The sequence below is a fragment of the Danio rerio genome, chromosome 9 (genome assembly GCF_049306965.1).
Source record: "Danio rerio strain Tuebingen ecotype United States chromosome 9, GRCz12tu, whole genome shotgun sequence".
NCBI lineage: Eukaryota > Metazoa > Chordata > Actinopteri > Cypriniformes > Danionidae > Danio > Danio rerio.
In genome coordinates this window covers 43286207-43312567 of record NC_133184.1, presented here as the reverse complement: position 1 = coordinate 43312567, position 26361 = coordinate 43286207, and the positions used below count along the sequence as shown (strand labels likewise).

General features: G+C 36.0%; 1 protein-coding gene across 9 annotated transcripts in view; it reads right to left on the bottom strand.

Annotated features, from left to right (window-relative positions):
- spegb (striated muscle enriched protein kinase b) overlaps positions 1 to 26361 on the bottom strand; it is a 164345-nt gene that overhangs the window by 98237 nt on the left and 39747 nt on the right. For 4 of the 9 annotated variants that reach the window (XM_021479008.3, XM_021479010.3, XM_068223672.2 and 1 more), the window contains exon 1: positions 4091 to 4701. The exons of the other annotated variants lie outside the window; for them this stretch is intronic. In XM_021479008.3, the coding sequence (XP_021334683.1) occupies positions 4091 to 4123 (33 nt within the window). In that variant the 5' untranslated portion in view covers positions 4124 to 4701. Of the gene's footprint in view, positions 1 to 4090; positions 4702 to 26361 lie in introns of those variants that run through there. 9 annotated transcript variants of the gene reach the window in all.

Here is a 26361-nt window from a genome sequence, read left to right as displayed (position 1 = left end):
ACTGTCAAAAGGTACCAAAAAGCAAACCGCACTGTACCTTTCGAAAGGGTACCTAGCACAAAAAAAGGCAGAGCAAGACGCGCAGCTGAACTCTATTGATTTACAGAGATACGTCACTGTTTTCACTGCTTGTGCACAAGAAAGAAGAATGAAAACTAAGGCCATTTTTAAAAATACAGAGACTCTACACTGTAATAGTATACATATAATAACAAGCCATGGTCGACCCCAGCTCAAACAAACCTTGTCGTCATCTTGATGAACAGCCACATAGCCAAGAAGAAGAGCAAAATCTACCCGGTGCCCCGTAAATGTTTACAAGGCCATCTTAAGCGCGAGCGGTTTCGCTTTTCATGAGAAAGCTTACGTGCGAATCTATATTTGAATTAACAAACTTCTTGAGCTGATGATAATACCATGTGTGTGATTATTGAAGTGCTTCTGACATCCAATTCTTTCAGAAATTGACAAATGCGAGAGTGACGCGTGAAAAAACAAAGGAGAAGCCCGAAAAAACAAAGGAGCAGATGATTTTTTCAGCAACCCAAAACATGAACAAACTGCCATGTTTACTTATTATTATCACCTTTTGGACTATTATGAACTCGGAATGATGGATGATATGTGAACGACCTATACAGCTTTACTTTGACATTTTCTTGAGTGAGCATGGCGTTGGCTGAAACACCACACCCTACCATTGGTATCCTTTTGGCAGTGGAAATGCATGCCTAATAAAGGTGACCTGCACTGATCCATACTGTACCACTCAATGGAAATGGGCCATAAATTCAGATATGATCTCATACCTCAGTATATCGTGTGCAAAAGCTGACTTTGTTAGGTTTTTGTCAACCTAATATGTTGAACCTTGCAGTTAACAGCAGAAAGATGGTGGCGCTGAAGCGATCTAATATTCAAAAAAATAAAGTAAGAATTAACGACAGAAATAACCTCCATCTAAGGTCTTTTCTGCTTTGTAAGGACTGGTATATCTTTAATGAAATGAATGTGGAAATGTTTTTTTTTTTACTAGAAGCAAAAAGATATGCTGTCTCCCCAAAACACATCAAACGAAGAGATGAAATAATAGCATATTATTCACATGACAGTACAGAAAATGAAACTAGCATTTACCCTACATCTGAAACTATGACTCAGCCACCTGTTCGGTCTCTGTCTGGTCTCCAAGCTACATCTCTGCCCCATCCACCCGCTTGTCTCCGTCTGCCGACTAAGATCCAATTATCTTTTTCTTTCGCCCATCCCCCCTCGTCTCCTCACACCCACTTTTCCTTTCATCTTCACAAGGATTCCTATCAGCTTGAGAGGAAGAGGTAAGAGCTTGTCCTGCTCACCTCCTCTCACCTGTAAAATGTCACAATGACATATTGTCAAAAGCAGCACACTTTGGTGCATTTACAGCCGGTGGCAGTGATGGAGTGCAGATTGCTCATTTTCACTTTATGTGGCACCTAGGGAGGGGGGGGGGGGGGGGGGCACAGTTTGCATTTTGACCTGACAGTCTATATACAGAGATATTACCCCTCATTAGTGGTGATCATTTCTCTAAGCTTTATGGTGTGCCATTTAACCCAAAAAATGTCATCATTTAACCAGCCTAATGTTGTTACAGTTTTTACAAGATACAAAGAATTCCAAAACATTAGGGACGCTCTGATTGATCAGCCGAATACCGGTATCGGGCGATAATCACATTTAATGACTCGATCAGTACTTGTTAATCTGGCCGATCTCATGTGTTTGTTTATGAGATTACAAGCAGAGGAAGATGCACGTGCGCTCCTATATGTTATACATAGGCTACAGCAGCCACAACATGTGAAGAGGTGAATCATATGAGGGAGCGTAAGCGATCAATGCGCTCGCATCACAACTGTTAAAATGCAGACAGATGTTTACAGTTTACTGGCGTGACTTGCGCAAGTGATGGTCTCTGTGTTGCAAGTGCAGCCATTGTATATCTAGAGCTTTGAGCTGCTGTGAAATGAGTGGAGGGATCGCCCCTAACTAGTGTCTCATTTCATTCCCCCTTTATGACCTCTCCCAGAAGCTCTGCGAGTCTTCTGCATATTCATACCAGCTCCACGATACCCAAAAATTAGTTAAAATACCCAAAAATCATGGCAACTAGAGTGAATGATCAAGAGAACAGATTGCGAGAGGAGCAGTAATGTTCTAAGCATTTGGTATTATATGCAGCATCCTTAATTCATTCACTTAGGTAAGGCAAGATCTACTTTTAAAGTTTATACTTAGAGTGAAAATGGGCTTAATGCATTATAAAGCTTGAAGCATTAGAATCGGTACTCTGTAACAGCCGATCACCATGACAAGGAATCGGTACTCGGTATCGGCTGATCACCATGAGAAGGAATCGGTACTTGGTCTCGGCTGCAAAAATTCTGATCGGAGCATCCCAAAAAACATAGTACTCCACTGACTGATGTATGGACATACATTCATTATTTGTTATTATTTTTATTTTTTACTTGCACAGCAATCGCATTTCGAAGCCTACATCTTTTAGGAGCTAAAAGTGCAGTCATGTTGTTCTGCCATTTTTCACTGGCAAAATCCAGTCATTTCAATAAGCAGCCAACATGATCATTTCAGGTGAAAGATTTCCCCTCGAGGATTTTGCAAAAGCTTCATGTCCTTTTAGGATTCAACAAAAAGAAAATAGAATATTTTAGGTAATAGTTATCCCAAAAATGAAAAATGAGGCATGGGTTCTTCAGGGTTTTTTCCAAAGTATTTCCAAACTTGAATGAATTTGATATATAATATCATACAGTTACATAAATATATACACAGCTCAGCATATATAAGTTCACCCCTCACAAATCTATTTTTTAAATTCATATTTTTAATAGAAAGCCATACAATATTATTTTTGTGCATATACATTAGATTAGTCAGTACTGAAACCAAATCTGCAGCTTATCTAGCAAAATGACTCACGATAATGGTCCAAAAACTACAACAGCCAAATTAATGTTTTAGGAAAATATTAAACACAAATTTTAAAAAGGAGGAAAAAAATCAATATAAGCAAAAAAATGTGAAAATTTTGTTGAAATTTTGTAGGTTGTAAATTTTTTTGAGGACTAACCCAATCCCTGTAACACAATTTTTGTTATCCTGTCATGAACAAAACACTGCTTAAATGAATTCCTTCTAGAACCCTAAAGATATTGCTCTTCAGAATGCTCTTTATTGCAATAAATGTTCAGCATGCTAAATTATTTTCATCTAGCATCAACCCAACCACCTAGCAACACTAAATTATCTTAGCAACAACATAGCAAAGCAGGCTTGGAAGCAGAATTTAAACATGCATCCAGTTCTGGAGCAATACCAGCCAGTTCTGCAGTATGTATTAAATGTAACCAATAAGAGAGTAGAAATATAACCATATTAGCTGATGGTCTAGCTGTAAAAAATCTCCCTGTTAATGCTGTGAAGTGGTCCAATTTACGATCCTACAGTTCCCCAGAAATATGCATCAGGGAAAAATGGGTTGCTGCTACAAGCACTTCTGTTTTATTGCACTTGGACAAGAAAACAACCTACATGCTGACTTGCCATATGTCTTGTATAGCGGTGCAAAATCGAACAATACAAGTTGCAGAATCCCCATTAGCAGATTTCAATATAAAACTTTTCAATTATAAACAATACTTCAGTGTTTTAAAGCCCCAGAACACCCCTTAAGAGGGAACAACAAAGCACCCATAGGGCTATCAGCTTTGTCTCTGGGGCATCTGCAGGGTTTCCTAGCGTAAACCCAGAATGCATTAGAATATGATAGAGATTAATGAGCCATCTATTCCGCTGTAATCATCTTCACGCAATTAGCCAGATGGTTGCCGTTTGTTTACAAGAAAAGGGTGGGGCGCAGGAGTGCGAATGAGCACTAACAGCCCAAAGGAGGGAATTGGGTCAAGCTTCCCTCAGACGGAGACTCGCCGAATGACAAATCCCACATATATGGGTCAAACTCAAACTCCCAGTCAGTTCCGAGTCAACATGCAAGGCATGAAAAACGAGGCATGCAAGGACTCACCTGAAAGCGTTTCTTGGACCAGATTTTCTTCATGGCTTGGAGTAATCCTGGTCTTTTGTTGCGTTTAACCGAGGTGGGAGTGATGGTTTCTGGAAGCTGGGAATTGACGGTCAGACCCGCTGGTGACCTGATGGTATCGGTGGCATGATCTGAATCCAGTTTGGACTGCTGAAAAAGCCGCTTTATAAAAGGAAATGTACCAAACGGATGGGTTATTCACCTTCCGTAATTTCTCTGAGAGCCAAAGTTCCCTCTCACCAACTTGATTTTCCTAAGCATACTCCCTAAAAACTCAATTCTGTGTTATGAAGTTGATTTTGTCCCCCCGCTGAAGATACTGTGCTGTTGTTCTTTCAGTTTAAGAAGAAGCCCGAACTAACAGCAGAATTAAAGAATGCTTGAGGAAAAAAATGAACCTCAGTAGACGGCACCTCCACAGTGCTTCAGGATTCCCAGAGGCAAATAATCAGAGCTGGCTCTGAAGCATCGCTTGAGAATTAACCAATAAGAGCGCAGAATAATATACTCAGCCAGCAGCAGCAAGCAAAGGATTGTGTGTGTGTGTGTGTGGAGAGGTAAGCAGAGAAAGAGCGAGCAGGAGTGAGAAAGACAGAGAAACCACTACCCTGCACCGTTTTAGGGGGAAGGGAGGGAAGATAGACAAAAAGAGAGAGAGGGAGGGAAAAAGAAGACAGATCAAGAGAGAGAGAGAGAGAATGAGTCAGTCCTGTTGAGCCTTGCACTAAGGGATGCCAGTTGGCAAATGCTTTTTCATGTCCCGCTTTCCTTTTTTCCCCCCTTTTCTCCCCCTCACTTTCTCCTTCTGTTGTGTATGGAGGCTGAACGTGTCTCTCCTGCCCAGCAGCAGCAGCTCCAGTTGGGAGTCTCCTCACCCACTGCCTTCGTTTCACATTCAGGATCAATGCTCGTGACGTCAGAGCAGCCTCCAGTTGATGCTGTTTTTATTTTTTGCAACCCACCATTTGAACCTTTTAAAATAATTGTACAAGATATGGATGGGTGACACTTACAAAATCATAAAAAATTAATCTCTGTTGATGATATTTCAAAGTAATATTATATATAAAAATACAGTTATGTTGGAGATATAACAAAAAATTGTAAGCAACATGAACTCTGAATCATCTTGAGGACTAAAGGTGTGGTAATGTTGTTTTACACATTAACCAATGCAATATACAGGTGTTCCTAATAGAAATCAAGCATTGATCATGAGGTGAAACGTTTTGCCACACAGATTTCACAATGGATTTGGTGGATAAAATGGATTTGCCATAAAAATATTGGGTCACGCTTTATTTTGATGGTCCGTTTCTTAAATTTAAGTTACATTGCAGTTACATTGCATCTACATGCCAACTAATTCTCATTAGGTTATAAGTAGACTGTTAGGTTGGGGTTAGAGTTAGTGTGTGTAAGTTGACATGCTTGCAAAGTTTCTTATAGTCAATTAAATGTCTGTTGAAGGAGCAGTATCAACAGATATTAAGCAGACAGTCTACTAATACTCAAATAGACCATCATATTAAAGTGTTACCAAACATTGATATCAGATAGAGGGGATGGGTCATGTTCACTGCAAAAAATGCTTTTCTTACTTAAATTTTTTTCTTGTTTTTAGTCCAAATATCTAAAAATTCCTAAATCAAGAAGAATTTTCAAGACAAGAAAAACATATTGTCTTGTTTTGAGAAATAATATGCCAATATTTAGTGAGTTTTTCCTTAAAACAAGAAAAATAATCTGCCAATGGGGTAAGGAAAATAATCTTACATCAAAAGAAAAAACAAGATTATTTTGCTTACCCCATTGGCAGATTATTTTGCTTGTTTAAAGGAAAAACTCACTTAATATTGGTATATTATTTCTCAAAACAGGATAATATGCTTGATATAAGAAATTTTAGATATTTAGACTAGAAACAAGACAAAAAATCTAAGCAAGAAAAGCATTTTTTGCTGTGTTGTGAAAGCAGATTATGATTAAAAACAGTGCTGACATGGGTCTGTTCTTCGTACTTTGCTTAAATGATCAAAGATGGTTTGGAAGATCTTGATCTTTTAATCGTGATAACTGATCTCTCGATAATTTGGTTTTTGAAACAAATTTGCAATTATTAAAATGATTAATATCTGGATGAATTGGTTTGAGATTACTGTGGGCTTGTTTTTATTGTAAAAGACCAACCTATCGATCCTTGAAATCACGATCAGCAATGCAGCAATTGGCTGGAGGCAATTGGCAGCGTGATTCATCTGATTAATAATAACAATATTAGCATCACCTGATTAACATTAATTGTCAGCCATTTGGGCAAAATGACATACAATTTGTAGTAAAAATTTGTCTACAATTTCTGTCAAGAATACAGTATTTAGCAATTTATTTAATTTTACTTTTGACCAGATTTTTAAAATGACAGCATTCAAGTTACTTAATCCCATGGCGTAAGGTATGACTGGCTATTTTAATTAAAATGTGCATCAAAAATATAAAATAAGCTAAAATAAGAGAAATGAGAAAAGAAATTGAGAAAATGATCTGAATCTCCTGCACATCAAATCACCCACAAATTAGCTGTCAACATGACTCCTGTAAATTAAATAACTATTTCCTCACATTTTTTCTAAATCCCTCAATGAGAATATTATATGGACTTGTGTGTAAACACTCTCAGAAATTGTAGTAAAGCTGGAGGGGTACATTTTTAATGTTTGCATTTTTATCTCAAATGCTCATATTGGTATCTTAAGAGTATATACAGTGGTCCTTCGCTATTCACGGGAGTTACATTGTAGAAATAAACCACAATAAAGGAAATCCGTGAAATAATCAGCTTTTTTTTTCAATCATTTTAGATGTTTTAAGGCTCTAAAACCCTTCACTACACACTTTATATATTTTTCTGAGACAGGCATTACTATTTTCTTACATTTCTTTCTTAGCATCTTCCTCTGCCTTTTGAGTGCTAACGCAGGTGCCTTTGACGGTGACGAATGTTTGGTTGGCACTGTGTGGAGAACATACAAGCCAACATACAGTACAGCACTTCAGAGTCACACTGCTAGCGATCGAAGATTTGTGTAAATTTGGCAAGTTGAAAGCATTCTGTACTGAAACGGAGAAACGGTATGGGGAAATTGATTGACAATGATCTACAGCCATCAGGACGCAGAACACAATGATCTGTAGAAAAAAAACAGGATATATGCAGGAATCCTAAAGACAATTTCATTACCCTTTTAAGACTTTTTAAAGACCTTCTCAGAATTATTTAAGACCATTTGGCCGTCTGTTTCGATCTATGGTTTTGCTTTATGTTTTCCTACATCACATCACCTTCCCACGTTTGTCGCAAATTACGTGACATCACCCGGATGGAGGAGCTTGCTCGGACTTGCCCCGGCCTAAACCAATCGCATAGATCGAGCACGCCGTTGTAAATATTAGAAGGAAAATAAATATATTTATGCTTTTTTGGAGTTAAACACTTTGAACAAAGCTTTAACTAAATTTAAGACCTCGTAAAAACATGATTAGGACTTTTTAATACCTTTTGAGGGCCTTAATTGTCTCATAATTGATTTAGCAAATTCTAATACATTTTAAGACCCCGGGGACACCCTAAAATCTGCAAAACTTTAAGGCTGTGAAGTCAACCGTATTATAAGGATCACTGTATTTACAAAGTGTATACATTAGTCATGAAAAAGTACAAAAATGTTTTCTTTGAACCCCTTGAAAAAATAACCCTTGTGATATTTAGTGTCGGTTTTAAACAGCTTTAAATTCCTTTTTTTAAATTTTATCTTACAATATAGTAATTTTTCCTGATATAATACAGTAATTTTTCCTAATATAATACACAACAATAGATTGGTAAAGCTGGTAAAGACTTTAAGTATCACCTTTGCTTGAAAATGACAAGACCTAATCCTGTTTATACAAAATAATCTTTTTCCCAAGCAGGTTTGAGCTACCAGACCTGTTGCCATGACAACGACTCCTGAATGAGCTTCGAAGAATGAAACTATTCTGGATCACGTCAAACTGTCAATAATTACATCCAGCTAACTGAGTAATCCAAGTACAAAGAACGAACGCCAGATCAATCTCATGCATTTGCACTTGTTTGTAAAAAAAACACAGAGATCTCCTGTGCAAGTGAGCATGACTAAATAAGGGTCTCAAATTAAGTGAAGAATCTCAGATGTGAACATGAAAGCAGTGATATGAGACATATTTGAAGGCAATTCCAGGTGTAAATGTTTTCAGTGATCCAATCACGAGTCTACTAATATATTTTACCATGTTAAAATGCTGGGTTCCACACAATTCCTTCATGATGTCCCAATACAAATTCATTAGGTTAACTTAGTTGTTTTATGTTTAATCCACTTATATTTGCAAAAACAATTAAAATGTCTCCCCCAAAAAATTGTGTGTTGTTGTGTTGTGTTTTTTCAATTGTGTTGATTCAGCTCATTTTAAACAAGTAGTTTAAACAAGCGGTAAAATAATTTGTAAAGTGTGCCAGATGGAAACCTGTCCGATGATGTCAGAATTTTCATTTCTCTGAGAAATACAGTGCATCCGGAAAGTATTCTAAGCACTTCACATTTTTCCACATTTTTTATGTTACAGAATTATTCCACAATGTATTAAGTTCATCTATTTCCTCAAGATTTTACACACAATACCCCATAATGACAATGTGAAAAAAATATTTTTTGAAATTGTTGCAAATTTATTACAAATATAAAAAGCTGAAAAATATCAATAGAGTGGCTTCACAACAGCTTGGTGAATGTGCTCGAGTGGCCCAGCCAGAGCCCAGACCTAAATGCTATTGAACATCTCTGGAGAGATCTGAAAATGGCTGTACATTGTCGTTTCCCATCCAACCTGGCAGAGCTTAAGAGATACTGCAAAGAGGAATGGGCAAAGATAAATTCAATAAGACTTGAGACTGAAATTGCTGCCAAAGGTGCATCAACAAAGTATTAAGCAACGGCTGTGAATACTTCTGTACATGTGACTTTTCAGGTTTTTTAGTTTTAATAAATTTGCAATAACTTCAAAAAATCTTTATATTTCACATTTTCATTTTGGGGTATTGTGTGTAGAATTGAGGGGGAAAATTTTTTTTTATAAATTTTGGAATAAGGCTGTAACGTAACAAAATGTGGAAAAAGTGAAGCACTATGAATACCTTCCAAATGCACTGTAACGCTTTAAAACACAATTCAAGGCATTTTGCTATCATATACTGTCCTGAAACATACAGTCGTTGGATCAAACCCATTTGCGCCAGAACAAATAATTCTAAAACGAATTTGTGCCTTTTTCTTTTTGTTGTAATTTTTTTAAGATAAACACAATAACTTCAGTAACCTACACAATAATCCAATCCAGGGGTCCGTTCTTCGTACCTCGCTTAAATGATCTAAGATTATTTGGCAGATCCTGGATCTTTTAATCTTGATAACTGATCTCTCGCTAATTTGGTTCTTCAAACAAGTTCGCGAATCAGATTAAAATGTCTGGATAAATTGATCTGAGATCGCTGCGTGTGTTGTGAAGGACAGATCTATCGATTCTCAAAATCATGATCAGCAATGCAACGATTGGCTGACGGCACAGCAGCGTAATGACATCATCTGATTAATTTTCAATTATCCATGTGAGCAAAATTACATCAAATTAGCAGTAAACGGCTTGTTAAATATGACACGCAATAACCTTCCACATTTGTTGTGAGCTGCAGGCTTTACACTTTCATGTGTCAAGAGTATTCATCATGTATTTCAATGTAAATCAATGTATTTAGTTCTACATTTAGAAAATATTTTCTTTATTATAGTAGCCGTTTTTTTAATCGGTGTAAAGAATAACTGGTTGTTTACAAAAGAATTTTCATATTGGTAAAGGTGTCTGCAACTTTTGTGAAGCATTAAATCACTGGCATATTAACTATCAAAACATGTTTATGACTGCATAAATCTATTATTGCTTTAGAAAAAAAAAACACATATAGTGCATTCCTATTATACACAATTTGTACTAAAGCGATCTAAAATGTTCATATCAATAAGTTTTCTCTTTGCACCACCAGGTGGCAGTCTTTGTACTTTCATTTCGAGGGTGCAGATTGCATACGTTTTATTAATATGTACAACTTTATTTATTTTATTAATGACTATAACTTTATATATATAGTTTAATAATATGTACCATTTTCCCAAGTGTAAATAACTACTACTGTAAGAAAATATCAGAATTTGGAACATACTTTCTGTATTATCTTTGCTTGAACTAAGCCGATCTAATCCTGTTTATATGAATTGAACCTGCTCCCGATCAGGTTTGAAGAATGAAACGATCCTGGATCGTGTCAAATTGTCAATATCCAAATCCAGCTAACTAATCCACGTACTAAGAACGGACCCCTGATCTTGTCTTGTTTGAGGGATATCCTGCTCTACATTACTCTACATTCCTTTATTACCCTTGACCTGAAAATATCACAAAATATTCCTTCTAACTGATAGCAACATGCTGCAGAGGAATATCATGGTGCAAATCATATATCGGTACATTTTTGTTGGATAGTATATCATCCTGCAGCATAGCCCTAGCATCGTTTCTTTTATCTCCTCCTCCAATAGCTCAAACAAATTGATGCATTAAAGTTTATTAAAAGGTTTATTAGAATTTACATCCCTTGGACAGAAATCAAATATCTTTAATGAGAAGACTGAGGCAATCATGTGCAGCTTTTAGATTTGCATAATGAATTCATGAATTATAGAGTCTCACACCTGTGATGTTAGCAAAGGGGGTCGGCGAGGCGCATTGATTTTTCGGCTATGTAATTTCTATAGAGCACACAATCCATAATATTACTGACACAGCAGCAAAGCGCAAGTCACAATGAAAACACGCTCAAAAAGATATTGAGGAATGAAATGTGGTCTGTAAGACTTGGCCACTGAAATGAATTGCCATTTTTCAGAGCCAATCTGCACACATTATAAAGGCTGACGCCTGCTGAGGCAGAACATCAAGGGGGGCTGTGAGAGAGCCAGACGCCCAAAACATTCACATATTCATTCTCATTAGCTGTTTACGCTCGTGTCCATAATAAGCCAGGTGGACGGCTGTTTTTCTGTATTGTTGTCCACACCTGGGTCCTTTCGCTCCAATGCACAGCGTGTAAAGCCAATATCCATGAAACCAAACACACAATATATTGAAAAGAGAAACTAGTGCATAAAACACATCTAGATATAAATGATTCACTCATCACTAAAAACAGCCGAGTTTTTTTTGGTCAGCCTTCAAAAATAAGACAAAATTGGCCCTATTTGTTTTCTCAAAGCACATTCCTTATCAGGGTTGCAGCACACTCATCTAAATCTTTGTTTTTCTAATTTCTATCCAAATTTAATGACTTGTTTAGCCTCAAACAACATTCACTTTCATCTGATAGCACAAATCCTTCTTAATCCATCTTAATTTTCTTCCAGTTTGTAACACCAACTTTTAAAGATACAATCAATTTGTGATGTTTAAATGAAACATTGTATTTTTTCCCCACTAAATAACCTGTTTTACTCACAAGTACACAATCCAGACTAATTCTGAAAACATACCGCTATATAGATTTTTGGAGAGCACTAAACACGTCCCAAGAGCTACGTATTTTTGCAGTTTTTGTTATCGCGAATCTACCAGAGGCCGCTGTTTAAGCTTTTTGAGATCTGAAATTTGGCGAGTGCCATTCAGGTCTGCTGTTCTTGCATAAATCCACCAGAGGCCGCTGTCGACTGACTGACCCACCCTCCTCCGGCCCTAAACCCAACCGATAGTGTTTTGAAAAACACAGATTGATCCTCTCACCCACTTCCCTAAACCTAACCAACATTTTTAAAAAGAAATCCAGAAAAAGAAAAGCCCTCGCCTGATTTACCACGTTTTCAGATTTTACCACATTCTCATTTATCTCTCAAGTTATTTACTTGTTTATTTATACCTGCTTTCTGGAACCGTTATTTGGTGGACTCAAACCCCGTCATCGTAGTCAACTCTTCTCTGCATCTCAGGTCCGCTGACGTACATGGTGAGCCACTGGACAAACTGGTATTAACAAACTGGTCCATACTGAGGTAAGCTGTTAGCTGATAAGCGCGAAAAGGAGTGACGACATACCGTCCTGTAGCGTTTGTTTTAAAGACAAAATGCAGCCATATGTAGCTCTGATTACACAATTCACAATCTCCCAAAAAAAGTGTATTGGGTTACGTTTTCAGACTGAGCCTATGTTGCAACTAGATAACAAAAGCATAATGGGTTAGTAGTGGAGGATGCTTGATTTGTTTTTTGTGGATGTTAAATCATGATTATTCATGTAATTTAGTGCTCAAATTTAATATTTAATACTAATATATTAACACAATTTGTAAATAAATTAATCTAAATAATAATAGGGTGATACTTTTCAAATACACAGCCTAAAGTTTGGGGTGAGTTATGGTTTGGGCTTTTTTGTTTGTTCGCCTGTTTTAAAACTAAATAAATTAATGCTTTCTTAATAGGCAAAAATGCTAATCAAATAGTTTAAAGCATTTGAAAAGACATGTTTTATGTTAAAAAGTCTATTTCTATGTAAATCTTTTGTAGAAAATTATCAATTTACTTTATATTTTATTGAAGAAATGCATCCTTTTAAAAACAAAACAAGACAAAATCTAATAAAATTATACTTACTGACCCCAAACCCTTGAACTGTTTTGTATATTAATACATTTGTAATATTTCATGTTGTACAAGTTAACCTTAATCCAACAATTACTGTACATAACGTAACAATTAACAATGGTATGTCCCCAGCAAACAGTTTTGTGTTTAATAGACGTCTAATAGACATCTAAAAGTGTACAGCTTGGCTAAAACAAGGCTAAACTTGGGCTGTCAGTGAAAAACTAATAGACATCTAAGAATAATCCAAAACTAGACTAGATTAGACAGACTTTATATGGTGTACTCAATTGTTTCTGTTTATTTGAAGACTAGTCTAGTTTTGGCCTATTCTTAGACGTCTATTAGATTTTCACTGACACCACAAATTTAGTCTTGTTTTAGCCAAGACGACTATGTTTAGACGTTTATTAGACATCTTTTAAAAACAAAAAATGCTTGCTGGTGCCATTCAACATCAATAAATCCAGTAAAATATGCAAAATGCTTTGAATATCTATACTATAATCCCTCAATATGCAAATTATTTATTGGTATCAGGCTGATTCTTTTGCCAATTGTTGCATCCCTACTTAGAATGGCATTTTGTTGGCTTTCAGTGTATGTTTGTTTGTTTTTTCAGTGTGTTGAGGCAGTTGTTTTCTTTCAGTGATGTAAGCAGTGTTACAAACTAGATTGCCAATTGACCCAACTCTCGTTCTAAACACATTTTCTGTGTCCTTGTCTTCCGTCTCTCTCTTCATCCATCTCTTCAGCCCTGGCTCATTCTCTCTGACAGACAGTGGTCAATATCCGAGGGACCAGTACAGCTCCGTCTTTTCTCTGTTCAATGGATCTCATCGACTGCTTTTAAGAACAATTATAAAGGCTAGGCTTTATTCCACCAGGTGTCACAAAACTGACACACATTTGCCTTGTTTTCACCTTTTAAACTGCCACATATCTCACTTACGCTAGCTGACACACTGAATCATGGTGTTGAATGCCAAATTGTTCTTTTTGGGGTTACTAGCACATAATAGCAGTAGATACAACATACATATTTGCTGTCTTTTGTTTCAGTTAGTTCCAGACCAAAAAGAAATTGATACAACTAGTCATGTGGTTTTTTTTAAGACAGAAACTTGTATATTTTTTTGACTGAAAGGTAACAGTTGTATTTGTTTCAGTTGAGAATGCATTAAAAAAAAGTTTATAAAATGTGAAATGGAGACAAAACAGCATCAGGAACTCCAATAAATCTGCTGCAAAAAGATACATCTCTGATACCTATAATGTAATAGGCACTATCCTGACTATAAACTGATTTTTTAGCATTCTGTCTGTTTAATTTCCACACATATCCTTTTTTTGGTTTGTTTAAATGTCTTGGTCCAAGCTGCATTCCCATTCAGTTGAACCAAACCAGAGTTTGATTGGAAGTAGACCAATAGACTGATTTCATGCGGCCACCATTTTAAAAGTGAAATCGAGGCTGCGGAGGAAAGAAACATAAAAGTATCGCTTGGAGTCACTCAGGAATGTTGTCTACCTAGCCTTACATCTTATCAGCAAAGAGAAAGTGACACAAATTTATAATTTCACAGCCTTCCGAGTGACTGGAAGGTCCGTTCTGAATGGATAGTGAAAATGAAAACGCATATCAGACCTCAGGTTAAGGGAAATGGCACTAGTTAGCTAACGTTATCTTTCCCAAACCCACATTTTAGATGCCATTTACCAAACTCAAGTTCATGAACTGATTTTTTCACTATATTAGACTTGTCTTAATACTTAATTAAGTACTAAAATAAAAAATATTAAAAAACAACAATTTCCGACTAACAATTAAGGTACTGTTGATGGTGTTCCTAAACAGCGTTGATTTGTCATTGTGTTCACCAGTGCTCAACAGAAATGGTCATCAGTTCACCCACTGCATTTCACAATGTTTACCGAGCGCAAACACTGACTAGTGATCCGCTTGATGACTCGACTGGTTTTCATGGCTTTAAAACGCTCCAGTATCCGTGTATCTGTGTTTGCAATCGGTGAAAAGCGACGAACTGATGACCTTCATGGCCAATCACAGTCATTTCTGTTGAGTACTAATTTTCCTGATAAAAAGGTATGTAATGATGCAATGTAATGATGTCTCACGCTTTATTCTGTGTAAGAAGACACATCATTTCAAACACTAGACAGAAGCAATGGAGTGACTTGAGGCAAAATGTCATTCATTTATTCATTCATTTTCTTTTCAGATTAGTCCCTTTATTAATCAGGGGTAGCCACAGCGGAATAAACCATTAACTTATCCAACATGTTTTACGCACCAGATGCCCTTCCAGCTGCAACCCATCACTGGGAAACACCCATACATACTCATCCACACTATGGCCAATTTCGTTTATTTAATTCAACTATAGCACATTACTTTGGACTTGCTCCAGATGAACATACTGTACATGCTGGAAATTCACAGCTTATAACAAAGCTGGTTTTATAGATAAAAGCAAACACCAATCCCATGTGATTTATTGTTCAGCCCAATTTTATGCACAGCAATCTGCTGATTATTCAGCTTATGTTGTGTTCGTGTGTGCTTTAAAAGGACACAGGCATATCTAATATCTCATAGTAACAAATTAGCTACCTCTACTTTCTGAAAATATGAAATAGAGGTCAGTAATTACGTCGAGATAACACCAACCCAGGCTCAATCTAAAAAAAAAAAAATGTACCTCCATATACATTTCCGGAGACTTTCAAATATGTCCCAGGAGGTTTTTTTTTTTTTTTTTTTTTTTTTGCAGTTTTTCGCGAATCCACGAGAGGCCACTGTGTACGCTTTTTGAGATCTCAAATTTCTCTCGCAAATGCAATTCGCACCTGCTGTTGTCTCTAAAATCCACTAGAGGATGCTGTTGACTGACTGTTTGACTGACTGACCGATTGACTGACACACCCTTCCCCTTTCCTAAACCCAACAAATTCGTTTTTTGAAAATGACAAATTGACCCGAGGGCCTACTCACACTAGCCTATCCGAACCATGCCCGGGCACATTTACCGGTTTGTTTGACAAGTGTGAGTGCTCTAAATCGGGCCCAGACATGGATCAGTTGGCCTGTCCTTGCCCGGTTGGAAGAGGTGTGCCAAAGTGCGCCTGAGCCCAAAACTGAAAACAAGACGTCACTTTTAATGGACTGTTTCATATGGATCTATTAATCATTCTTACTTTTCAATGAACGCAAACTGTCAAAGTTTATTAAAGATGTAAACCCCTCGTTGCACATCAGCTGCACCTTCAGCAAACCTTCTAATACCTGCAGAAGAGCTGTAATCAGGCCATAAAAGTTAGGCCCAATAGGGCATGAACCCGACAGAATTCAGCCCGAGCCTTAAAAGTACATTTGGATTGACAGCGTTTTAAAAGCCCGAACAGCCAGACATTATTCAAATGTGCACATGCACACAGCTCTTTTGCCTTTTTTCAAGAATGAGTCGTTTATACGCGTTTCAGCATAATTTATTCATAACAAACATAGGCTATAGACCACTTGTAAGTTGGAACAAAGAAAGAAAATAAGTCCTCTGTAACATTTCAACATCTCAGCAATCTGAATAGACCTAAGTACAAAAACTTCACCTTTAAATTGGCCAACACACCAAAAAAATAAGACTTTCCTAACAAATTAAATTAAAATAAATTCTAAATTATGACTGGTACATGGCAATAACGAAATTAGCATAAAATCTTTGTGGGATTTTTTTCGCCACTTCTCTTCCCAATCTGGCATTAAGGCGATGGTGAAGCTGAACAATACATAGAATATACTGTAAATAGATAGAAATTAAACCTGAACCAGTCGGGTCCCATCTGCTTCAGGCAAAGATCTTCAGCTCTAACCTACAGCACAAGGAATTTCATAATAAGAGCGTCAAAAGTGGCTGATCTGTTCTGCTAAATATTTGACTGTGTGTCACTGCATCCCAAATGACTCTTAAACTGAAAAGTTGCATCATCGATGATGTAAGCGTGCTTACGGCGGTAGAGGAGGCGGGACAAGCGAGCTTTGGCACGGTTTAAGGCAACCACGTCTAGTGAGAGTATGCCCTGAGTTATTGTAGTAATGTTAAAGAGAAGCAGCAATTTCAAACTTTAATCAAAACTGACTGAAACTACCTGTGCTTAAACAATTTTATCACACACCTTCAAGCCAATCAGAATCAAGAATATGAACAGATCATGGAATAAAGATTCTTATGTCAACTCAAACTTGGTTAAACCAATAATAAAAGCAATTCACAAAGCAGAAGCTTGTTTGATGTTTTGATTGCTTCTCGTTTATAACTTGCTTTAGATAAAAGAATCTGATAAATGATTAAAGTTGTCAGAAGACAAAGGCATGACTCCTCTTAAGAGGATAAACTCTCGTATAAACAGCGTACAACCTTGCATAAACAGCATAACATTGAATCAAAGAGAGGCAGAAATGCAGTTAGATTGCATCTCGTTCCAGTTTGTTTTTCAGGATGACTCATGTTAGTGCTTTCAAAGAACAGCCACTTTGACTAACAGACAGGCTGTCTTGCACACTCTTCACTCATAGCCGCAGTTGCCCAGCGGGCAGTGAAATAATGGCTTCCTATCTTAATGTGAATGACGCCCTGTGCCGAGTCAATGTGAGAGTTATGTCAAAGTGATTAAAGCAAGCAGTGAGTCGTCACTAGAGTCGGTCCTTCCAGTAAAGGACCAAGTTCCCACATCCACTGAAATCTCACCATGGTTAGATCAGCGGGGACTCCTATTCCCCTCTCCCCGGGGAACCATCTAATGAAATGCGCAGCAATTCCAGAGGCCCTACAAGCACTGTGTAATAAGCAAAATGACTCTATTTTAACAAGATTAAGTCATATAAATCACAGCGCCTGGGCAGTGCATGTATGTGTGCCTCCATTAGAAATCACACAGCAGAAGAGTTCAGTCATAATACATTCAGGATTATCAAATAAAGTCAATACTCATTTTTGGTTTGTGAAACACAATGAAATGCTTAGCATCTAAAAAGGGATGTTATGCCTCAGTTTAAATGAGTATGAGTGGATTAAACTTTGTGTGTATACTAAAAAGAAAATAATATTGGGGTTGGGACAACATTAAAGTGTAAATGATGACTTGTATTTTCCCTAACCCAGACCTGTCCCAAGCATGTCTAATAAAGGTTGGAACCAGACTCCATCATGTCCTCAATGATTATGTAGAAAGCAGCATATAGTTTATTCATTACACACACTCAATCTGCAGATAAAAAGGCTCCTGCTACTCTGAACGGACATTCACTCAGAACCTGCTAGGCTGCAGGAAGAGTCTGAATGTAACTGTGTAAAGCCATTAGAGACAACCATGACTTAAAATTGTATTTTTGGTTTTATTTGACCCCTAATTCAGGAGCATAGATTGCAATTGATATTTACATGATCCCTCTAAATTGTGGCAATTCAAAGCTATACCATTCAGGAAAACAACATCTCAATTCGAATTTAAAATCTGAGTAAAATTTGTAAACGTTGAACTAGAAATATACATAATATTGTATTAATATTTTAATGATTAAACTACCATGATATCAAGACCAAACAGACTTTATTGAAAAATGTCAAAAGTGCTGTAAGCTAGGGCTGCAGATGAATCAAAATTAAACTGAGATCCACTTCTGAAATAATTTTCATGCACATCCTGTCAGGGAACCACAGCTCTGTGATCTCTTGTAAATCTCCTCTGAAGGTCAGAGGGCGCTCTCAATCAAAAACTGACAATACACTGAGAAATGTAATCAGCTGTCAGATTATCTTTGATTTCAGGATTACGCAGATTAAATCGTCTATGGTTTTGTGTGTAAATGATGCTCCATCTGACTACTGCCAGTGTTACAAACTTAATTCAGTTAATCATGCAGCCCTACTGTAAGCGATTTAGTCCATTTTGCTATTTTGCATTTACATTACATGGTTCAAGCAACCCAGTTCCAATTTTCTTTTCTCTTTCATGTGGCGCAAATTGGATGCTACCCATGAACGCATAGGCAGGGAAAAAGCACATGGGTTGTGAAATTCTCAGATTGTTTTCATGCCTCATATCAAATCTGCTACATGCATTTGCATCTGCCATGTAAGTGGAAAGACTGGATATTCCCATGCGTGTGGTTCAAATCTTTAAAAAAAAAATTTTTGGAAAGTGATGACATCTCAAATAGGTCACATGACTCTTTTCAATAGTAGAATGGATACTCAACTCTGTGGAGTCATGCTTAACCCCTTGAAAGATGTTTTTTTAGTACTTTTTTTGTCTAAACCTGAACTTTTCTTATACAATCTATAAATCATCACAAATACAGCAGGAATAATCTTAAAAACGTCACAATTTTTCTCAGAAAACATATTTCTTAAGGTGCTGTTGATGTAAAATTTGTTGTTGATAGTAAACAAAGAAATCCATTCATGCAAAGAAAACCAATGAAATTAGTTTACAAAAGAAGTTGTGTAAAAAAAAAGTAATGACAGTAGGGGTGAAACGATCCGTTTTATCTGTGATCCGTATGGTTTACAACCACAGTTCAGAATGCACATGACCCGTGGATTAATATTCTTTTTTTAACTTGTAATTTAATCCAACATTTATAACAATTGCAACGAGATTGCCTCTCGCTTCATTCACATCACATGCATGAAAGCATTTTGGCTTCCCTGTAAAATATAATGATGACGGAAAAAGTTTTGCTGGGATCTAAATGCTTTCTTGGGTTATTAATTAAAGGTGTTTTCTGTCACTGTCTGTTTAGCCTGCATTAAGGCATTCAGTGTAAGGTTGCACAATTAAACATTAAAAGATCGGGATCTCATATCAAACCCGCGTAACAAGAATGATAATGATTTGCATTTTTATTAATCCTTTGAAGCGCTGCATTCAGATCTGTGTTTAATCGAAAGAGGGATTCAGTTTTCACACTTTTTCAGTTTGTTACAAACAATTAAATAACACAGAAGTACAGGGAGAAAAGTTTATAGTTTAGATATGAACACGAATGACTATGGTAAAGATTAAAATCACTACTTCATGAAACTTGAGGCTCATGAATGTTGTAGTAATTACAGTGTTTAACCAATGGGTGGTGACAAACAACCATCAAATTTATGTCACTGAATAGGTTTTCAAAAATGACACACCTATAACAAAACATGAAGTTTTATGTGTGAATAGTTGAATCAATAATTGAAGATAAATATGATATGATGTAAGATGTTAGATTTCCATGTTTAGCATTATCATCAACAGTAGCAAAGATCATTTTTTGTATTAAATTTTTTTTTTTTTAGCTGGTTCTTTCCTGATTTTTATTTTTATTAAAATTACAGTTTCTAAGTTCTGTTTGTTGAAACCAATTAATTTTGCAGTATTATTTTTGTATAAATGAAAATCGAATGACATTTGTCTCCTCCCTTTTTTGCTGATTCGAAAAAGGGTCCGATCTGTGACTCAAAAACAGTAGTGTGATCCAAACCGTGAGATTTGTAATTTTCTGATTTTTGTTTTGTTTTATTTTTATGTTTGTATTGTTTGGGTTTTTAGCAAAATCTGCCTTTAGTATTTCTACCTTTAGAAACATTTTTCCAGGAAAAAACATGACATGTTTAATACTTATTTTCCCTGTAGGTAACATCACAAATTTATTTCACGTTTCAACCCTTGAACTGCATGTTATCAGTTTAGAAATACAATGCTACCATTTTGTGAATTACATCAATTCTCCAGTCTGAGATTTTCTGGAAAAATGGCAAATGGAAAATATCATGCTGACGTTTACACTGACAAATCTCTCATAGGAACAACATAACAGAGCAGTGTGAAGACAAAGACCCTGTTCTTCACTGCGGAATGGAAGCAAAGCACAGCAGATGGTTCTCTCTCAGCTTGCTTCTGCCTTGCAGACACTGCAGAAGAAATGATCGAAGCAAATCTGGCTTAATCATCCCTTACAGTAACCGAAGCTGGGAGGTTAATGGGCTGAGAGCAGAGGAAGTGGTGTGGTGATTGTCGATGGTTTTCCTTTACAACAAGCACCCACAGTCCATACACTTCTTGGATGATGATGATCAGACAGTTTCCTACCTACTACCAGCATGAAAAACGACATATCTGACTGTTAGCAGCTGCCTATATGGTGGTTAAATAAGAACATTTACTGACCATGAAACTGGCACCAAAGAAGTTCTGGATTTGTGCAGGTACACTGTAAAAATATCGGTAAATTAATTTTCAATATTTTGTGATTTATGTTTTGTTTTCCATTTATTTATGCTTTTCAAGTACATTATGGGACCTTGATCTTTCCTCCAACAACTTGTGATGTTAAAAAGATTTTTTAAAAAGTGACTTATTGACATTTTATTAGTTTGAAGTGATATTATTACCTGGGTTCGTGTCGTAAATTATGGTATAAAACCTGCTAATAAACTTCCAGAATATTTTCTGTTATTTTAGGGACTTCTCTATATTATTATTACTATATTGTTCTCTCTATATTATTTATTTTACAATATTTATTTCAATCTAATAAAATGTCAATAAAAGTCACTTTTTTAAACTGTTCTGTTGACTTTTGATGTGGAAAAATTGCAGAGACGAAGGTCCCACAAAAGAAATTCATAATTCAATATTAGGGATGTGACAAGATCTCGGGCTGCAAGATCTTGCGAGACTAAATCGCGACAAGATTTCTCGTCGAGGTGAAAAGTTGTCTTGTGAGTTGTGATGTTATGTTGGAGCATGATGTTGAATTCAGCACTGAAGATGGGAGGCAAGATTGGATTACAGCTGCACATCAAGTGCTTTGCACACACCTGACAGGCTGCCTCAGAGTTGCACATCACTCGTTTTTGGGGCAGTTGAGTGTGATGTAACCAATTTTTTCTTCACAGGGGTTCAAGGGTTGCCGAAGAGGCTGCTACAACTGCAGCCACGCACATTAACCACGGCTTATAACACATGGTGGAATAGCACTTTAGATATACTTAAAGCCATAATTGTCATTAAGACTAATCGAATTAAGACATGTGTGGTATTCTTATTACAGTCACATTATTGAAGTGCAGTACAGACTTGTAAACAACATATAGTTATCAAACTATTACCATTGTTTAGGACTTTTAGCTGCATTTTCGACAAGATAAGCTTTACACACTCAGCTGTCTGACACTTCTCTGCACCTTTCGAGTCAGTAAAGAACCACAGACACACATCTCCTCCGAGTGCGCGCACACACCAAAAGTGAACTCCTGGAGACACATACACTCATCGCCATCATTATCATCATCACCGAACACACGTTTATGCTGTCCGGAACAAAAAAGGAAGCTGTTGCTGAATGAAAGTAAAAATTAAAACTAAAAATGACATGATTACATACATTTAAAAAAAAATTTCAATTTGTGGGAAGGAGTTTGATTCTCATGTGAAATTGTACAGGGAAGAAGCCAGTCAGTAAAGTTTATATTTTGCTAATATTTAAAATTATATATAAGCACTATTTTCCATTCATATATGAATATATATTTTGTAGTGTTTGAAATGTCCTTTACTGTATAGAATTAATTAAAATAGAAGTAAAATAACATATATTGCAAGTTGATTTTATAAAAGCATCTAAATAGTTCTGCAATTTGTGATTATTTTTTCAGTTGAATAAAATATTTGTCATTCATGTATTTCATCATTGATGATTTCTTAAAAATATTGTAAAAAATCTTGTCTTGTTTTGTGGAGTAAGCGTCTTTGTCACGATCACCAGCGATCGTAACTGTTTAGATCACTGAATCTCACACCCAAGCGCTTATGGACTACAAATCCACCATTCATGGACTACATTTTCATACATGCACTCCGCTCACACACACATGCTTCTTAATTCTGTATGATTACACACACACCACCGGAAGATTGTCAAAGACTGATTACACACATTACTTAAGCAGCACATAGACCCACTCCAGTGCCGAGTCTTGTAATCTGTTAGTGACACTACAGCGCGTTTTCCTTGTCTTGTTTTCTCGTGTTTTGACCGTCGCCTAGTTTATCTAGTTATCCCTGCCTGCTGTCTGCCTTTTGACCTCTCGCCTGATACTTTGACAACGATTCTGGACTTCCTTCACATATATGTTTGCACCCGTGTTGACCATTGCTTGCCTGACCATTCTAGTAAACCTGCATGTGGATCCGAACTCAGTTGTCTCTGTCACTCCCCATGTTACAGTCTCGTCACACCCCCATAAAATATGGAACCTGTTAACTAACAGATATTTTTATAATGTACCTCATGAAACTGATATCAGACAGACTTTTGAGAAAGAATAAAGACTTAATGAGCTGCAATAAAATAAACAAAGCTTTGCAGATAAGGAAGCAAATATATAACTACTCCAAGATAAACTACTCAACTGTCACAATCAAACACACAGAATGATTAAAGTTTATAGTTATTAAAAAATATGCTGCTGTCATAAATCTCAATTAATGAATTCAGGCAAGTCTGCATTTTCCTGTTTTTGAAAATATTTTTTATATGTATTTTTATTAAAAACAGCAAGAAAAAATCTCACATATCTACTTGCATTTTAAATATTACATAATCATCATTTAATAAAAAGTAATATTGCTATTAATATTACATTATCATTATTTAATAAACCTAAAAATATATACAATTTAATGAACAAAAATAAACACTAAATATATTTAGTAAATTATATAATCACAAATTAATTCATAATTAATTAAATTATTATTGTTTTATTTTATATTACTAAAGTAAAAGCACACCATTTACACTTCAGCAAAACTGCAAGTAAACATTTTTTTTCTCTTTGGTTGATTTACAAACCATGCTCATTACAATCTTGGGAAATGGATCTTCAATACATTTTTTATTTAGATGGCTTAAATAAGACACTAAAATCCCTGTTACTGCTCATGTATAAAGATCACAATTAAATTTCCAGCACAACAAATAACACATTTATAAATACAAAGTCCCTGCAATGTGAAAAGCTAAACCACATCACATTCCTAGATGGCATTCTCAGACATTGTTAAAATTACTTAAAGATTTAGCAGCCAACTGGTGAGTAACAAATGTTCACACTCATCACTGCTGAATTTGACTTACATTAGGGCTAAATTTAAAGTAATAGTTCTTCAAATATATAAAATTTTGTTATGATTTACTATATTTTGTTTTTGCCTCAAACCAGTTTTTATTTGTTCTTTTGAACACAAAAAAAAGATATTTTGAAGAATGTTGGTAACCATTGATTTATTTGTTTAGTATGTCAGTGGTTACACGTTTACAACATTTTTCAAAATATATTTTTGTGTGTGTTTAGCAGAACAAGAAAACTCAAACTCATCTCAAACAAGTCAAAGATGAGTAAATAATGACATAATTTTCATTTTTTGCGTGAACTATCCCTTTAAGCAGATATGATTTTGTTCTGAATACTCTCCATTAGGCCATTTACCCAGATTTCAGGTAAATATAATTTAAATCAGGTATCTTAGATGATTAAAATGTCCACTGAGATGTTGTTAGAGGAAAGAACTGCTGCGACAGATGTTTTCATCTCTTTATAATTTAATTTAAATTACTCATGTCCCTTCAGCATCAGTAATCAGCAGATGTTCTCATCTGACATCTTCAAATGTTGCAGATCCTAATAAAGTTACCAGCCAGACAGCAAATCTATTCTATTTACTGCCCGTATCTAATTTTCAACCACATGTGCTGTTCGGCATGGGTTAATTTTGGACTATAAACGCTGATACAGACTGACGTGATATTCCTAATATAAAAAATCAGCAAATAAATGATCCAAGAAATCATAAAGTAAACAAACATTACAATCAAATGTATTCTATATAAACAAGAAACCAACCAACTATATAACCATAAATATTCACTGAAAAATGGTGTAGAAACAACTATAACTTTTAATTTATTTTATTTTAAGGTACACAATTCTCGCTATTATTAAACCATTAACTATGACTCTTGCCTTAAACGTCTAATCTGCTGCTTATTAATTGTTATTAAGGTAGCTAGTTGTGATTACTAGATAGGATTAGAAATGCAGAATGCAGAACATATACTTCATATGTAATAAACAGCCAATATTTTAAGGTATAAAAACACTGGTTAATAGTGAGAATCAGTACCTAAACAATAGTGTTACCAATTTTCTAGTACACTTCACAGTTAACTATAAAGAAATATACAGTAAACAAAAGTTACATTAATCATAGGCAGCATTTTTCTTGTAAAATAAATTCATTAATATTTGAAAAATCTCTTTTACCACATAAAACAATGAATGAATAAATAAATAAACATTTAACAGGATGGAAAACAAGCTTGACTTTAAAATCCAACTAGAACTGAATTTGATAAACGTCAACATGGGAAGTTTTGTGCTGATTATAATGTTTTATACTGAACTCACTGCAAAACAATAATAATAACTAGAATTGTACATTTCCTAAAGGAAATGTGAATGGGGTTTGCGTGGCAAATCGATGGGGTACAAAATGGTACTAAACTGGGCAAAAAATAGCAAGAAATGCGAAGAAATGGTTAAATCCTTGTGTTTATGTGGTTGCTAGGGTATTGTAAATGGTTCCTATGCTGTGGCAACGCAATTTTAATAGGTGAAGACAATCGAGATTTGATCAGTCTGCATCAAAAGAACCCAAACCCTGTCTTTCTATGATATTCTTGGGCTGAAATATGACTTATGTTGTTTTATGGTTGTTAGGGGGCTTAAAGTGGTTGCTAGGGGGTGTTTACAAATTTGTTATGTCACTACATAATACCGACTTGATAGGCCGAGTAAAATGAGCCCACTCTCAAGCTTCTACGACTTACTAATCTCCATATCAATGTCAGCCTTTTTGTGTCTATGTTAAGTCAATGGGGATTTTTGGATGTCAGCCATTTTGTGGCAATGTCAGCCATTTTGTGCCAATGTTATGTCTATGGAACCATTTTGGGTTGCGTTTTTGCCTCAAAAGGGAGCACTTTACCACTGTCCACTACATGATGATCATGTTGTTAGAATGATGTTAGCATGATGCTAATTGTGTTATCATCACGCTAGCAACATGGTAATCGAGTTGTTAGCATGATGCTAACATGATTACCATGTAGCTAGCATGATGCTAATCGTGTTAGCAACATGCTAATTGAGTTACTAGCATCCTGCTAACATGATTAGCATGTAGCTAGCATGATGCTAATCGTGTTAGCATCATGCTAACAACATGCTAATCGAGTTGCTAGCATCATGCTAACATGATTAGCATGTAGCTAGCATGATGCTAATCATGTTAGCATCATGCAAATCGAGTTGCTAGCATCATGCTAGCAACAGTGCTAGGGTGCCCCGAGTGTTTGCTAGGTG